The sequence below is a fragment of the Drosophila suzukii genome, chromosome X (assembly GCF_043229965.1).
Source record: "Drosophila suzukii chromosome X, CBGP_Dsuzu_IsoJpt1.0, whole genome shotgun sequence".
NCBI lineage: Eukaryota > Metazoa > Arthropoda > Insecta > Diptera > Drosophilidae > Drosophila > Drosophila suzukii.
This window is the reverse complement of record NC_092084.1, coordinates 29,732,050-29,749,497: the sequence shown is the minus strand read 5'-3', so window position 1 is coordinate 29,749,497 and position 17,448 is coordinate 29,732,050. Positions and strand designations below refer to the sequence as shown.

General features: G+C 38.3%; 1 protein-coding gene across 1 annotated transcript in view; it reads right to left on the bottom strand.

Annotated features, from left to right (window-relative positions):
* Cda4 (chitin deacetylase Cda4) overlaps window positions 1-17,448 on the bottom strand; it is a 78,085-nt gene that overhangs the window by 10,144 nt on the left and 50,493 nt on the right. The window contains exons 6-7 of the mRNA XM_017071649.4: window positions 11,907-12,126; window positions 2,981-3,366 (exon numbers count right to left, since the gene is read on the bottom strand). Coding sequence (XP_016927138.2) covers window positions 2,981-3,366; window positions 11,907-12,126 — 606 coding nt within the window. The remainder of the gene's footprint in view (window positions 1-2,980; window positions 3,367-11,906; window positions 12,127-17,448) is intronic.

The window sequence follows — 17,448 nt, the reverse complement described above, 5'->3', positions numbered from 1 at the left end:
AGAAAATCCCTCTAGTGTGCACTGGCAGTTAAGGATTGTAAGGATTATTCTTGTATAAATCAAAATAGAAGTCCCCCACATATATATATATGTATAGGCAAAGATTCAAGTTTATATCTGTTAAAGTGAGTGAATAATTAAATTTGGCCAACATAAGAGCAGTTGGCCCCATAGTGTTATGACTGGCTCTACGCGTACTACTCTATTGACAGCATGCATTCTGTGCCTTGTCTCTCTCTTTGGCAAACTTGTGTTGTTTTTGAGCTTTTTAACAGTGGTTTTAAGTTAGCCACGACCCCTACTACCGATGTCCTGTTTTGGCTTTTTGTTTGTCTTCCTCATAGCCCTCCGCTTTTGCCGTTCTCTTTGTACATCCCTCTCCTTTCTTGACCTGCGCTTGCACTGATATTTTTCAAAATGAAACTTTAACAAAATTAAACTTTTCTCATTAAAACGTGCGATTTTTTCTTTCCTTATCCTTATCCAAGCTACTGCTCTTATTCCTGCTGATGATTTTTTTAAACGCTGACCGCAGCGTCGCCATTGTAAGCTGGCCAAAAGAGCGACGGAAAGGGAGAAAGTATATGGGCGAAAGTGGCAGAATGTACGGCCAGAGGATTCCGTTGAGAGTAGTGCATATGGTTGAGTGAGTGTCAGCAGAATTGGCAACATGCACAGGACAAAAAGAAAAGGAAATAGTTTCTTAAGAACTAAATATATCGAGGGAAACATAAAAACACTTCAAAATAAAGATATGTATAAAAGAATTCCACAGTATAGCTTGAAGTTGGAAAACAGGCAAAGTCATTCTGAAGTCATCGACAACTGTTATAAGGGGTTTCCAAACCCTAAATTTTTGTGAAACCCTCAATAATTTCTATCCGTTGCCTAAAGTTCAATTTATAAAGATGGCTATAATATTTATACTGCCTTGTCGGGTATTTAATTCTTGTTCTTATAAGTGTTATCTTAAGGTTCAATTTCAAGCACTGCCTAAAGTTCAACTTATGCAGATGGCGAAAATATTTATACTGCGTTGTCGGGTATTCAATTCTTGTTCTTATAAGTGTTCTCTTAAGGTTCAATTTCAAGCACTTTTTCTTAAATTTAGCTTGTAGGCAGTGGTCAGCACGCAATATAATGATATTTTCGGCTTACGCTTTTTTCTTAAATTCTTCAAAATAAGGTTTAACATTATAAGCCCAACTTAAAAAAATTTTAAAATTAGCATTTTGTAAATTTGAAATGCCTCAATAAGAAGGCAGCATACAGTTATAATGTAATTTATTTAAATTTGTATGTAAACATTATTATGAATATACTACAGATGAAGTATGTAGGGTACGCATTCTAGATTGATCGGCCTTACCAGAGGCCTTATCGGCCTTACATTCGGATAACAAATTTGCGCATAATCAGAAACCAGGCAATCTCAATCTGAAATCCAAACTGTCTAGCCTTTATAGATTCCGAGATCATAGCGTTCACAGGTCATTTGAACATCCTAAATTTTTAAATTTTTTTTCTTCGGTGCATATTTTAACGGAGGTGTTGTTTGCAGAGGGTTTTGAAGGGTTTGTGAACTTCAGCTCAACCTGTCGACGGACGGGCAACATGTGCCGCCGCTTCTACATACAAGCATTTTTTTAACAATTGCCAATTTTGCTGCCTCTGCTTTTTCCTGCCCTTGTACCTTATTCCGTCTCCCAGGCTCCCATCTCGCTCATCTCTTTTGGCTTTTTTTAATTGAATATAAAACTTGCTAGCGGCAATCGGAAGTGCACTGCAGGAAACGCCAGCTGCCCATGTGTCTGAGTGGGAGCATAGAAAGAGAGAGCATGACGTAGAGAGCCTGTTCGAAAGTTGGCTTTCAATTATAAAAAAGCCAACAACAAAAATAAACTATACATGAATCCAAAAACAGAAAGAGCTAAAAAGATAAACTTATTGAAAATCGAGAGCACAGTGTGCATATAGCAGAATTGGTTAAAACGCCTTCCACACATTCAAAAACATTAGGAAAAAGGACATGTCAAGACAGAATATCTCCCAAAAATATTCAAAAAAAGGTATTGACTATTACTTGGCTATAACTTTGGGGCTTAGAGTGGGGGTGGCACCCTGCCGAGACAACTTGCGCTGCGCAAGAAGCTCAAGAATCTACATGCCAAATCCCAACTTCCTAGCTATTATAGTTTCCGAGATCTCACAGACGAACATGGCTAGATCGACTCGGCTAGTGATCCTGATCAAGAATATATATACTTCATGGGGTCGGAAACGCTTCCTCCTAACTGTTACATACTTTCAGACGAATGTAGTTTACCCTTTTACTCTACGAGTAACGGGTATAACAAATGGCTTGCGAACGGGTAAGGAATATTTTTTTAAAATTGTTAAATATAAGCAAGGAAGAACTTTATAGTCGAGTGCCTCGACTATCAGATACCCGTTACTTAGCTAAAGGAAGTTAGAAAACGTTATATTTCAAGACAACAATGTTTATAAAAGTTTTTTCTAGCTTTAAAAGTTTACAGGACGCCACCCATGGCAATTACATTACGTCGGCAAACATTTTTAATGAGTAGTCCGATTTGAACAATCGTGGGTAAGTATTGATAAACAAAAAAATCTAGCTTTTATAGTTTAGAAGACCATATCGTTCACACGGACAGACGGACATGGGGGGATATATATATACTTTAAAAGTCGAAAACGCTTCTTCCTACTTGTACATACTTTCCGACGAACACAATATACCCCTTTACTCAACAAGTAGCAAGAATTCAATTTTTAACGCGATATAATTTTATTGCAGTGCATTTCTTTCGGCTCCCTAAAGAACACCTTCCTTTAAATATACATCTTTGGACGCTTTCAAAATAATTTGTAATCCTGTAAAAGTTATCGCCAGAATAGGAAAAAATAATAATAATACTCTAACATCTAGTCACAACAACAATTTGACCAAGATACTTACAATTCGAGGGCCCAGTCGAGGAACTTGTGTAGACCGTTCTCCAGCGGCTTGGTCTGGAACCAATTGGTATGGAAGGGCATCATGTAGGGAGCCTTATTCTGTTCGTAGTAGCGCGAGAAGTCCTCCTGCAGCCACTGCAGGACCTCCTCCTCGTCGAGGTTGTGCAGGACACACTGGTCCAAGTAGGGACAGTGGCCGCCCTCGTATCCCTCCACGTAGTGGGTGTTAAGGGGCACCTCCCAAACACCGGGGAAGGTGCGCGACGGACATGTGCCGCTCTTGCACTCGTGCGAAATCTTGTAATCGAGGGTGTACGGCCACACTGGTACTGCCACCGGCGGAACGGTGATCGAACTGTCGTAGATGTACCCAAAGTCCTCCAGAACCTGATGGTATAAATATAATGTATTTGGATTGCTTTTTACTGTAGAAATGTTAAGAAAAACAAGGAAGTACGCTAAAGTCGAGCACCTCGACTATCAGATACCCGTTACTCAGCTAAAGGGACCAAAGGGAGATGGAGATATGCAAGCAGCAAAGCGAGCTTGTAATGCGCCACCTACCCGCGATCTCAGGGCGGCAGACAAATTTAAGCGTTATGGGCGTTAGAGTGGGCGTGGCAATCTTTTTTTGGATCAATCGATAGGTATTGACGATACCAATACATTTCAGTTAAAATTTTTTATCTAGCATGAAAATTGTGGGCGTCACAGGCTTGGGCGGTTTGTGGGCGTTTAATTGAGCGTAGCAAACTTTGCATGCAGAATCTCAATAGCCTACCTCTTATAGTTCCGAGATCTCAGCGTTCATCCGGACAGACGGACAGATGGACATGGCTAGATCGATTCGGCTAGTGATCCTGATCAAGAATATATATGCTTTATGGGGTCGGAAACGCTTCCTTCTGCCTGTTACATACTTTCCGACGAATTTAGTATACCCTTTTACTCTACGAGTAACGGATATAAAAAGAAATTAGAACAGCGAAACCAAGAGAGTGGTCCAGGTTTGTGGGCGCCACAGTTACGTACGGTTTGCGGGCGTTAGAGTGGGCGTGGCAAATTTGCGTAACAAACTTGCGCTGCGTACAAAGCTACGGAATCTAAATCTGAAGTCCCAGTTCTCTATCTTTAATAGTTTCCGAGATATCCGCGCTCATATTTAAGATTTTTTGAAGTTTGTGTGCGGCTTGTAGGCGTTAAAGTGGGCGTGGCAAACTTCTTTTGGGTCAATCAATAGGTATTGATGAGAACAATACATTTCAGTTAAAATGTTTATTCTAGCATAAAAACTGTAGGAGCCACCGTTTTGACGGTTTGTGGGCATTAGAGAGGGCGTGGCACGCTGATGAAACAAACTTGCAATGCGCAAGAAACTCAGGAATCTGTATGCCAAATCTAAATAGCTAGTTTCCGAGATCTTAGCGTTCATACGGACAGACGGACATGGCTAGATCATCTCGGCTAGTGATTCTGATCAAGAATATATATACTTTATGGGGTCGGAAACGCTTCCTTCTGCCTGTTACATACTTTCCGACGAATCTAGAATACCCTTTTACGCTACGAGTAACGGGTATAATCAGACGGCTTTATCATATACAGACAAGTATATATAGTCTAACAAGGAAAATTTTATTCAAAAGTGTGTACAAAAACAAAAAGTTCAATGCGTTTTTAAAAGTAAGATAAGTATGTTAACAAATTCGGGAAACAAACTTAATTATTTTAAATTCCAAAAATATAAACAACTTTATTTTTGAAAAGGAGCACCAAATCATCTGCTTACATAAATAGCCCATTTGACAAAAAAAAATGTTAATTCATTTAAATAAAGGTAAACTCATCAATTTTTTGTGCTATAACCAGAGTTAAGGATACCCGCATCACATCTACGTGGCACACTTTCAACCAGCTTTTGACATCTATTCTTCGGGATAGAAGTCCAAGCCTCTAGGATTCCTGCCCACAAGTCATTTAAGTTCTTAAATTTCTGTTTGAAAATTTGAACTTTGTCATCATTCCATAAATTGTTTAGTCCTCCAGCCACTTGTTAACCACCTTAGTCGTGTGCTTAGGATCGTTATCCTGCTGAAAGATCCATTTTATGGGCATATTTTAAAAAACAAATGGTTACATTTTTTTTTTCAATATGTCCAAATACTGAAACCGATCCATTGTCCCGTCGATACGGACTATTGGGCCAACCACATACCAGGAAAAGGCAACCCACACTATTATTTTTCCTCCTCTGTGTTTTATAGACTTGGTAGTGAACCTAGGATTTAAAACCTGGTCCTTTAGACGCCGAACAAAGGTTTTCCCATCAGTTCCAACTCTGTTAATCTTATTTTCATCCGTACAGAGGAGGTTTTTCCAAAAATTTAAGGATTTGTGCCTGTGGGCTTTTGCACACGTAATTCTGTTTGTGCAATGGCGTTTGCTTATGCGACCGAAGAGTGATGCCTCTCTTTGCCTTCTTGATACCAGTGATCTGTATACATTCATCATTTATTTCGTGCACAATCTCCCGAGAAGATAAAAAAGGGTTTTCCCGTTTTTCGTGGACGTTTCTCGCGATCTTTGTTTTTTTTATATTCTTCCCCTTTTTCCCTAAATAAAGTGCATTGTACACCATTTTACGCAAACATTCCATTATAGTCCTTATTTCACTAGGTTTTTTTCCAGATCCATTAAGTTGGTAAATGAGTGTCCATTTTTCGGGAGTGCAATGATTTCCGCGGACCATTTTTGGCAAAAATGTTTAAATTGAGTTTAAACTTTTCTAAATAATGCCACAACGAGACATTAATTAGCAAATTACTCGAATAAGCTCCTGACTAAGCTGTGATATTTATGTGACCACGCAATTTCAAAGTTGATAAGAACAAATAATAAGACAAGGAAGAACGCTATAGTCGCGTTACAAACTTGCGCTGCGTGCAAGCCTACGGAATCTAAGTCTGAGATCCCAATTCTCTATCTTTCATAGTTTCCGAGATATCGACGTTCATATTAACGATTTTTTTAGGTTTGTGGGCGGTTTGTGGGCGTTAGTGGGCGTGGCAAACTTTTTTTTGGGTCAATCGATAGGTATTGACGAGAACACTACATTTCAGTTAAAATGTTTATTCCAGCATCAAAACTGTAGGAGCCACAGTTTTGGGTGGTTTGTGGGCGTTCGAGTGGGCGTGGCACTCTGCTGAAACAAACTTGCGCTGCGCAGGAATTTCAGGAATCTGCGTGCCTTATCCCAGTATTGTAGCTCGTATAGTTTCCGAGATTCCAGCGTTCATACGGACAAACGGACAGACGGACATGGCTAGATCGACTCGGTTAGTGATCCTGATCAAGAATATATGGGGTCGGAAACGCTTCCTTCTGCCTGTTACATACTTTCTGACGAATCTAGTATACCCTTTTACTCTACGAGTAATTTAACTAATGCTCGAATTTAACTAATGTTTAAATTCGATCAGCAATCAAGTTAGGTGTATATTGGAATTCAATTCTTCAAACTTAGTACTCCAGGGGACGGGGAAAAATTGGACTACATTTTTTCCCCCATTTGTGCTATTTATGTGATCATCGCTGTAGGTGCCATAGGAACGATCGGATAATTACTGTCAAAATAATACAAAGACAGTTTTCGGTAAACACATTCTGTAGTAAATTGAAAAAAAAAGTCTAAAAACCTTCTATAAAAAGACTTTTATTAAAAAAGTCATCAAATATTTTTATACCCGTTACTCGCAGAGTAAAAGGGTATACTAGATTCGTCGGAAAGTATGTAACAGGCAGAAGGAAGCGTTTCCGACCCCATAAAGTATATATATTCTTGATCAGGATCACTAGCCGAGTCGATCTAGCCATGTCCGTCTGTCCGTCTGTCCGTCTGACCGTCTGTCCGTCTGTCCGTCTGTCTGTCCGGATGAACGCTGAGATCTCGAAAACTATGAGAGTTAGGCTATTGAGATTTGGCGTACAGATTCCTGAGCTTCTTACGCAGCGCAAGTTTGTTTCAGTAGACTGCCACGCCCACTCTAACGCCCACAAACCGCCCAAAACTGAAACTCCTACTGAAATGTATTGTTCTCATCAATACCTATCGATTGACCTAAAAAAAAGTTTGCCACGCCCACTTAAACGCCCACAAACCGCGAAAACCTGTGACGCCCACAATTTGGATGCTAGATGAAAAATTTGAACTGAAATGTATTGGTGTCGTCAATACCTATCGATTGATCCAAAAATAAATTTGCCACGCCCACTCTAACGCCCATAACGCTTAAATCTGTCTACCGCCGGTAGGTGGCGCATTTTAATTTCGCTTTGCTGCTTGCATATCTCCATTTCCCTTTGAGTAACGGGTATCTGATAGTCGAGGTACTCGACTATAGCGTTCTTCCTTGTTTTTTATGTGGAGACCGAAAGTATAAAAGTTCTTAATATTTGTAGCTTGTATGACACAGAAAACTGATTTGTTGGAACTCGGCAGGAATTTTTACTTTTTACTACTACTAAAATGTAAACTGCTCGGGCCTAACATTTCGGGTTAGTTCTTTTTTCTTGCTTTGGCAGGACTGTTGGTGACATCTGGGCCAAGTTTCATGACAATGTCATGATCAGAAATAGATTTACGATTGTGTTTACCAAACGACCAGAGTGCATTTTTCGATTTGCACAAAAGAAGTCGCGTAAATGCATGATTAGTGACATGCATCAAATACATGATTACGGGAGATAATACTAGGATTTATACTTACGACCCTGAAACAGCCGACCAAGCAAGCTAATATCGTGCTAGAGGCGAGGCCATACCGAAAAGAGCACGTCAAAGTCGTTCAAAAATCAAGGTTATGATGTCAGAATTTTTAGATTTCGTGGTTTGAGGAGATAAAAGCTGAATCGAAGAAGGCGCTGATGGCTACACCGGAAAGGGACTATTTAGCATGTTTCGAGGATTGGAAAAAACGACATAAGTGTATTTCATTACTTTGAAAGGTAAAGTTGATTTAGAAGAATAAATAAAGGTTTTTCATATTACAAACGAATTCACCCTTCTTTTTGCCTACAGTAATAAATAATTTTGTAACTGTCTCAAAACCGGATTATTAATAAGTAAATGAAATAATTTAAGACTTTTTTTTAAAAGTCATTGAATAAAAGTTACGGTAATTATTCCTTCGGAAAATAAATGTTATTTTCTGGCTTTTATGTAAATGGTGATGAATAACGACTTAAGAATTATTTTTAAAGTACAAGTTATAACTGTTACGGTCCCTGTTTTAAGCAACTCATTTAGTTGTACAATATTGAGACTGTAGATTTAGAAGCTTAGAAAAATTGTATAACCGCCCAGTGCAAAATTTCAATAAATGCTAATTTTTCTTTCCTCGTGGACTGTGACCTTGTCATGGTGTGGGTCTGAACGCGTAATTTTTTTTTAAACATCACAATCAATTAAAAATAGTGAAACTAAAATTGGCTATTTCTTATAACTGCAAGGGTATATGTACATACATATGTATACAAAAGCTTCGGATTGCCGATGTCAACTTCGATTCGTGTTGAATACAACAACGACGTGCTGTCATGTCGCACACACCCTTTTACGCACACCCATTATTTGCATAAAAAGATTTAACATTGATATAATTTAAAATGCGTGAATGGGCCAAAGATTCTGATCGAGATTTCGGGGTGAAAGGAATGGTGTCGCATAATGGCGCTCTTGAACCGTTTTGTACGTAAATGTGTTGTGACATTGATGTCAGTCCTGTCATGACTCGACTTGTCAAGTCCTGTCAACCAGAAACTTTCGCTATAGGCAAAGCTTACATACATATTTGTATATTTGTTTGGTGGCTTGAGGTTACGGTTTTGTTGTCATTGCCTCATCGGATTTTCTACCAAGCTAAATTTTAATATAATGCCAATACGAGGTCAATTCTACGAGTTACATACATCAACACAAGTAAATATGTACAATGTACAATAGGGCGGTCAAAAAAATGAAATCTTGTTCTCACCCCTCACGTGGTTTATTAAAGTTTGCAAAAAATGTACTCAAAAATTAAAATTTTTTTGGTTGAAAAAAAAAAATTACTCATACGAAATGTATACCAGCCATAACTTTTTTCAAAAAGATCGATGAGGAGGGGAACACAACTTTATCAATCAAAATGTTTTTGGAGGGAAAAGTAAGGTCAGAATAGACACAACGGACTTTCCATCCAAGTCAGGGCCACCAATATGAAAATAATATATTTGATCAACCTCAACAGTGCCTATGAGTTATATACTTTGAAAGCAATTCGCAGACACTATAGCACGTTTTTTTTGAAAAATGTTGGTATACCTTAAATACCTCGATGCGCACCTTATAGGCAGATGAGAGTAGGACCTTAAACATTTCCATACAAATGTGGACCACCCTAATGTGCATACATCGTACATATGTACAAATGTATTTATTTCTATCTAAATGCAAAAGTTCATTAGTCTAGTTGTATTCTCACTTAAAATACCTCATTTGTTAAAATTCTATGCTTCGTTCAAAAATTTTACGCAAATCAAGATTTTGGGGGACTTTTCAATATTAAACGTTAAAACGTTATTTTGGGGTTCTGAAAATTCTACACGAAGTTAGACAGCTTAATATAAGAACCTTTAGTTCTTACACTTTTCGATAAACTTGTTAGTCTGGCGGGAAAACACCTTTACATAGCTAACTTTCGTACACCCGTAACTTGTGATTTAAGTTACAGGCTTGTGCTATATGGAGTTAGAGAGGTATTTCAAAATACTTTGTACGCCTTTTTAACATAGTTTGCCCAAATATCACCGTTTAAAAATTATAAACAAAAGTTTCTTATGCCCTTGTAGAGAGTATTATGATTTCAGTCAGAAGTTTGCAACGCAGTGAAGGAGACGTTTCCGACCCCATAAAGTATATATATTCTTGGTCAGGATCACTAGCCGAGTCGATCTAACCATGTCCGTCTGTCCGTCCGTATGAACGCTGCAACCTCGGAGACTATTAGAGCTGGGCTATTTGGATTTGGCATGCGGACTCCTGAGCTTCTTACGCAGCACAAGTTTGTTTCAGCAAGGTGCCACGCCCACTCTAACGCACACAACTGCGGCTCCTACAGTTTTGATGCTAGAATATTAATTTTAACTGAAATGTATTGTTCTCATAAATATCTATCGATTGACCCTAAAAAAGTTTGCCACGCCCACTTTAACACCCACAAGCCGCCCACAAACTTCAAAAAATCGCAAATATGAACGCGGATACCTCGGAAACTATCAAAGATAGAGAATCGGGATTTTAGATTTGGATTCCGTAGCCTTGTACGCAGCGCAAGTTTGTTACGCAAATATGCCACGCCCACTCTAACGCCCACAAACCGCCTAAACCTGTGGTGCCCACAATATTCATGCTAGATAAACAATTTAAACTTAAATGTATTAGTCTCGTCAATACCTATTGATTGACCCAAAAAAGTTTGCAACGCCCACTCTAACGCCCACAACGCTTAAATCTGTCTACCGCCCACATAACCATATATTAAGAATACGGGTAGGTGGCGTATTCTTAAGCTAAGTAACGGGTATCTGATAGTCGAGGTACCGGACTATAGTGTTCTTCCTGGTTTTTTTGTATTCGTTGAAATGTACCAGTATATATTAATTTCGAAAATTATAAATTATAATTTGGAAAATTGGTGATTGGCGTTTAAAGTTAACGGAAACAACAGGACTTTATATGTAAATAATAATACGCTGTTTTCCCAACATCCAATAAATATAAAATCAAACACTCGGCGGATTTTGGCGAGAGGGTTTTGTTAGATTGCCTAAAGTTTGACCTTTAACGAGAAGCAATAAAATTAAGTCGGTGTTTTTGCGTATAGTTTTCAAAAAGTTATTATGCCTGCGTCACCTGAATTTTACCAATTTATTTACATTTTATCGGTCTCAAGCCTCTATATTAACTCTTGAAATTTAATATTGTATTTGACAAAGTTAAAGAGCGTTAATAGTTAAATATATTTACAGATAATTGCTAACTAGTCCAGGAAAGCTATAATCATGATTGCTTTCAGTTGTTTTTCTGCTTGTAAACTTATATTTATCTAGAAACAAGAGCCATGGTTTTTTGATTTTTATATCCGTAAGAGGTCGAATGTTGGGTTTTGGCATGTAGTTTGTTTAAGCAGGGTGCCTCGCCCACTCTAACGCCCATACCGCTAGAACCCGTCTAGCACCCACATTTCGTAATATTTTTGCATAATTTAAATGAGATTTTGTTCTTATTATCAATACCCATCTACACGCTAATTATTATTGAAATCGGACCATTAAGTAAAAATGTATAACCAAGTAATAGTCAATATTTTGCAAATTCATTCGAAATTGCACACCACATGCAGCAAATCAGCTGTTTTCACTAATAAGCGACAAAGCCGCTAGGGGCGCTATGGACTAGTTGGTGTTATGGACTGGGTTGCGCTAGGTGGCGCTAGCCATAAGCAAGCATATCTCCATCCTTGTCGCACTCACTTTAGCTGAGTAGCCACACTTCCTGGATCCAAGCCGTCCCCATTTCCGTTGTCATCAAAATTTTACAAATTATGGCGTTAAGCGACAAGATATTTGAATAAATTAAATAAACAAATTAAATAATTATAACAAGACTTAAATTTTGTATTTGGTTTTGGATAACCCGGGTTCACCGAATAGCACTTAAAAACGATTTAGGATTTAGAATCGTCCCCAAACCATCCGTCCATCTCTCTGGCTTAATTCAAAATATCACACTTGACAATTGCATGACAATTGATGTTCTCATTGTTTGCACATCTTTTGTGCAGAGCAGCTGCCACTGCCATCCACCTGCAATAACAAATACCACTCACCTTATATTGGGTGTTGCGGCCAGGCTTGAGGAAGGGAGCTCGCATGCCGACCACATCATTGGCGGACACATTTGCGAAGTGTCGCAGGATTTCTCGCATGCCAATCATCTCGCCAACCCACTCCTCGTAGCCCTTGTCCTGCAGTCCCTGCTGCTGGGAGATGCTCTCCGTCCCGATTTCGTGCCCATAGTATCCCAGGTGCTGGATCTGCTGGTAGTTGCTGCAATTGGGGATTGGGAAAAGATCAAGGGTCAATATGAAAACAAGAGAGAACGCTATAGTCGATGCCATCGACTATCAGATACCCGTAACTCAGCTAAGTGTACTGGGAGCACTCAGGGAGTGCGAGGGAGGTAGATACATGCAAGTAGATATACAGACGCTTTCTGTTTCCACTGATAATCAAAACAAAATCTCATTTAAATTGTTCAAAAATATTCAAAAATGTGGGTGCTAGATGCTAGGTTTTAGCGATATGGGCGTTAGAGAGGACGTGGCACCCTGCTGAATCAAACTTGCGCAAGAAGCTCAAGAATCTACATGTCAAGTCCCAACTTTCTAGCTTTTATACTTTCCGAGATCTCAGCGTTCAAACGGAAGGACGGACGGACGGACAGACGGACGGACAGACGGACGGACAGACGGACTGATGGACGGACATGGCTAGCTCGACTTGTCTGGTGAACCTGGTCAAGTATATACTTTTTAGGGCAGGAAACGCTTCCTTCTACCTGTTACATACTTTTCGTCGAATCTAGTATTCCCTTTGCCTCTACGAGTAGCGGGTATAATTAATTGACCATATTGGCTTGAAATCGGGACCTTTGCGGGCTAATAATGTTTCTTTAAGGACCGGACTGTCCAAAGGAGTTTCTTAATAATAGGAACGTAAGCTATAACATAGGCAAACGGATAATGTTATCATAAAATTGTAAAAAAATATAAAAAACAAGACAGCTATGATTTTTGTTATCATAGGCAAGTTAGATTTGTATTTAGCTTCGAAATAACAAAATAAACCATCCTAATTGGCGTGAGGTATTATGAAAAGTTTCCATTTTTTCAATATAAACTCAGAAATAACCAGTTCGAATAGTCTTTTTATCTCCAAGTGCTGGCAAATCATTTTCACACTTGTTGGCTTAATAGAATGAACAGCACATACACATCTGAACAAGTGAACATTCGAATCTGACTGACGAAGATGAACACAGAATCTCTCACACTACTGGTTTTTGGCAATTAGAACAATTTTCAAACAGCCAAACTGAAATGGAATGGGGGAGAACATTTTCAGGAGTTGAGGGAGAAGTCTTCTTCGAATAAAAAATGCTCTAGCAATACATAAATGGACAGAAACAAATTGGTCTCGAAATTATTAGATTTAATTCCAGTTTAAGCTCGAACTATGATATATTTTGAAAACATAGTAGTATTAGTAGTGTTATCTTCAAGATAATATTTTAGCGTGAAAGCCTTGCAACACAAGGCATATTCTGTTATAATTAATAACAAATAGGGACCAAATTAATTTAAAATTGTTTTGTACTTAAATCTTTCAAAACAGAAAATTCGTACCACCAAAAGCTTTCAAAAGTGTGCATCACCAATTGCTAAAGTACCAAAATATATGTGTGAAATTTATTTACTCAAAGGGTGCCAAAAAGATGGTTTCAAAAGTGGGTTGGCATGGCGAAGCTTGGCGAAGCTGCTAACGAATAATGCATAGTTTTCCGTGCTGCTTGAAAAGCACAAATAGTAAAGAAAAGCACAGAGCGGCGGACAAAATAATCAAAAAAATGAAATAAAATTATGAATGTATTCAGCTGTTTTTGCATTGTCTTTTCATTTTCTGTTAGCCTTCCTTCTTTCCTCTGCTAACTCGATTCATGCAACAGCAGCAACAATAAGCAAGAATGTTGCACGAGTGTATATATTTATTAAACATTTCACTAGAAGAGCCTTTCTCATTCTCCCTATGTGTATGTGTGTGTCTGAAAATAGTTTGCAATAAAATTACGCCCTAAAGTCAAACTTTTGGGCCAAACAGGCCCAACCAACCCCTTGTGCCCATTGAGAAACGAAAACGAGAAGTAAAAATTATAATGAATGCTATGAGTTTTGGTTGTTGTTGCTTTTGCACAAAAAAAAAATAAGCTTGTTAAGAATAATAAATTTGCAGATAATTATTTAGATTTAAATTTAAAATATAAGATGCAATATAACTTTAGTTATTTCCAATTGCTTTAAACGATACTTTGAATTTTTCGAAAATTCTGACAGTTTTTTAAATAATTAAACAACATTTTCTTACGTGGTGGTAGTAGTGCTGATGACGCACTTGATGCGCCGTAGGCTTCGCAGCCACGCCCATTGCAAAGGGGGGCCTGTATCTACCCCCTTAATTTATCCTCCCACCGCCTCTGCCATCCTGGCCCCTGCTGCACTTCCAAACAATAGCGCACGGGCATAAAACTATCTGACATCGTCAAAAAGTTCATGCAAAAATGTGGAAATGTGAAAAGTTGTTGAAAAGCCTGGGCCTTAGGATGTGTGTGTGTGCGTGGGTGCATCCTCTGGTGCGTGTGTGTGGGGTAGATTTATTGCATGACATTTCAATTGTTAGACAAACAGCTGGACGAAGAATTAGAAGCCGGCGGAGGGGCAACAGCACTTGAAGCCAAGGCCAAATGCGGAAAACGGAGGAAAATATGTAAAAAAAAGCCCGGAGACGAAACGAAACCCGAATAAGGCCAAGCATTCTGACAAACAGTGTTGCCAAAGCAATGTGACACAAAAAGGGTTGTCGATGGCGACGCGAGGAATGATTTGACAGATAGCGTGACAAACAAATTCACTGTTTGGAAACCAAATCGACTCCTTTTCATAAACTCTTTTAAAATATTTTAAATTTAAGGGTGATAAAATCACTTTTTCAAACATTGTCGTAGTTGCATTCTAACAGATTTTTTGAAATAAAATAATAAAATATATTTAGTTTTACTTAAAAGTCTAACAAATGTTTAACGGTCACCCAGTAAAATACATTATTTGCGAGCATTTAATGGAAACCTTGATGCTTCACAAATTATCCAGACCCTCTCAAAACTGATCCCCAAAGCACTATAGGCTGCATGACCACTTCTTGTGGCAACAGTTTATAGGGAAACATGAGTTATTTTTTGAGCAAGCATACTCTTTGAGTAATATAATTCTTAGATATAATTTGTTCATATATTCCAAAAATCCTTACAAATAAAGTTAGTCCTCTTAAATAATTATGTTACAATTACAAAAACAAATCTTTGTCATTTCTTAAAGATTTCATCGTAATTTAAATTTAATTTGAAGTTCTACCTTGAGTACTTAAAACAAAGTGCACAAAAGGTTATTTGAAGATTACATTATTATGAAAAAAAATTGAATTCCCAACAAACCAACACAATGTAAGTATAAAGACCACTCTGGGCATTACAAATGTTGTTTTAAAATCTTTGTAAATAGCTCTTGTAAACACTTTAAATGTTTTCGTATTTTTAATACCGATTTTCTAACAGTACTAACAGTGTGATGTTATCCGAACATTGACGTCGTCAGATCTTAATTTCAACAACTTTTGATAAATGGGTTTTGGCCACAAAATTTGGTGATCCCGCCTATAGTGCAAAGGCTTCAGATAACGGCATATGAGAAGTGGTAACAGAAGGCCAAAAGGAGGTGGACAACGTGGTGGAGGTGACAAATGTCAGCAGCAATTAACAGAACCACCGAGGCAAGGCAAAAATAGTCAAATGACGCCACAAAGAAAAACTGACAAACAAGGCTAAGTGGCTGGGCTGGGGTGGAAGGGGGGTGGTCCTTCAAGGGGACCAAGTCTGTGGTGGAAGTGCATCACATTCAGTAACATTTGATGAATTTCCTTTGGCCTTGTCGAGAGCGGCCGAATAGAAACGGCAGCCATTGTTTATGCCAGGAGTGCTCAAAACTGTCTTGTGGCCACGCGTTTACAAACACAATTGGAAGAAAATCGCACGCACGCGTGGAACGACTCATGGAAGAGATCAAAGCAATTTACATTTGGATCAGATAAGATGGTAAAAGCTCAATGTAATTATTGTTCCTGGGCTCGCTATTTTCGCATACTTTGGGTAATTTCAAAACATATTTGATCGTGTGCCTATAACTTTAGCGTCCCTGGTGTTTTTTGACATATTATCTTCTGCTCTTGGCAATATCATTCTTTTAATATTTCAGAATTTCGAACAAATCTGGCGCCTTTATCATGTAGCTGCAATAGTACCGGTCGGCTTATTTCGTTTTTGGTAAACATATACGGTAGTAAATTTCAATGGAACATTATAATAAAACTTATGAAATTATTTTAAGTTTTCAAAAATCGGAAAGCTCTGTACATACAATGCTCCCACGGGAACGACTTTCAAGGGTATAGATACTTCGGCTTGTCGAAGCTAGCTTACTTTCTTGTCTTTCTATGGAAGCTATGAAATATATGTAGTTTTCCGATCCGGCTCGTTCCGACCTATATACTACCTGCAATAAAAATTAGACTTTAGGGAAGGTTTCATCCCGAAAGCTTTACAACTGAGAGACTAGTTTGCGTCTAATGATAATAATGCTGATCAAAAATATTGTACTTTATGGGGTCGGAAACGTCACCTTAACTGCGTTGCAAACTTCTGTCTGAAATCATAATATTCTCTGCAAGGATATAAAAATGTCATCGCCTGTTACATTTTCTAGCTAGGAAATACTTCCCCCAGCCCTCTGCTCGAATTTTGCGTGAGTTAACAAGTTGAATTTGCATTTAAAAATGTAAAAACACATGTTATCTGAACGATTAGAAATTGTAAGACTACACACATTTACTTGAGTGGGAGGGTGGTGGGAAAGTCTCAGGAAAATCTGAAGCCAAAGATAGGAGGAAAAATGTGATTTTACTTGTAATTGAATTGAGGGATTTGTCAGATCGATTTAAATTAAAATAAATATTCTAGGAAGGGGAAAGCAAGAGTAAATTGATTTAAAGGTCTCTCAGAAACTACCTCAGCTACCAAATACCCACTCGGCGGCGGGATACATTCGTTTAACGCCAATAGCACTCAATATTACACTAAGAAAAAATGCGTCCGGAACGCTCAAAATTCAAGCACAAACGGGGTCAAAAAGTGCATAAGCCTGTTTGTTGACAATTCATGAACTTTCGCTCATAAAATTTGAGGGTTGGGCACCAAACTAGTGGGAGGAGCTTAAAACGCAATATAAACAGAGCTACCAAATTTTGTTTTCGACTATTTTTGAACACCAATTGATTTATTATTTAAGCCAGGCCAATGCGACCTTTTTCCAAATGATTAAAAATTTTTTAACGGAGGTGTTAGCAAACGATGACGTGACCTTAAACTACGTTTTTGGCTTTTTACCTTACTACATAAAAAGTAACCACAAAGTAGATTTTTATTGTAAGTTCGCTGGCACTCGACAATGTAAATATCTTAAAACACATACTTGTTTTACCTTGAAG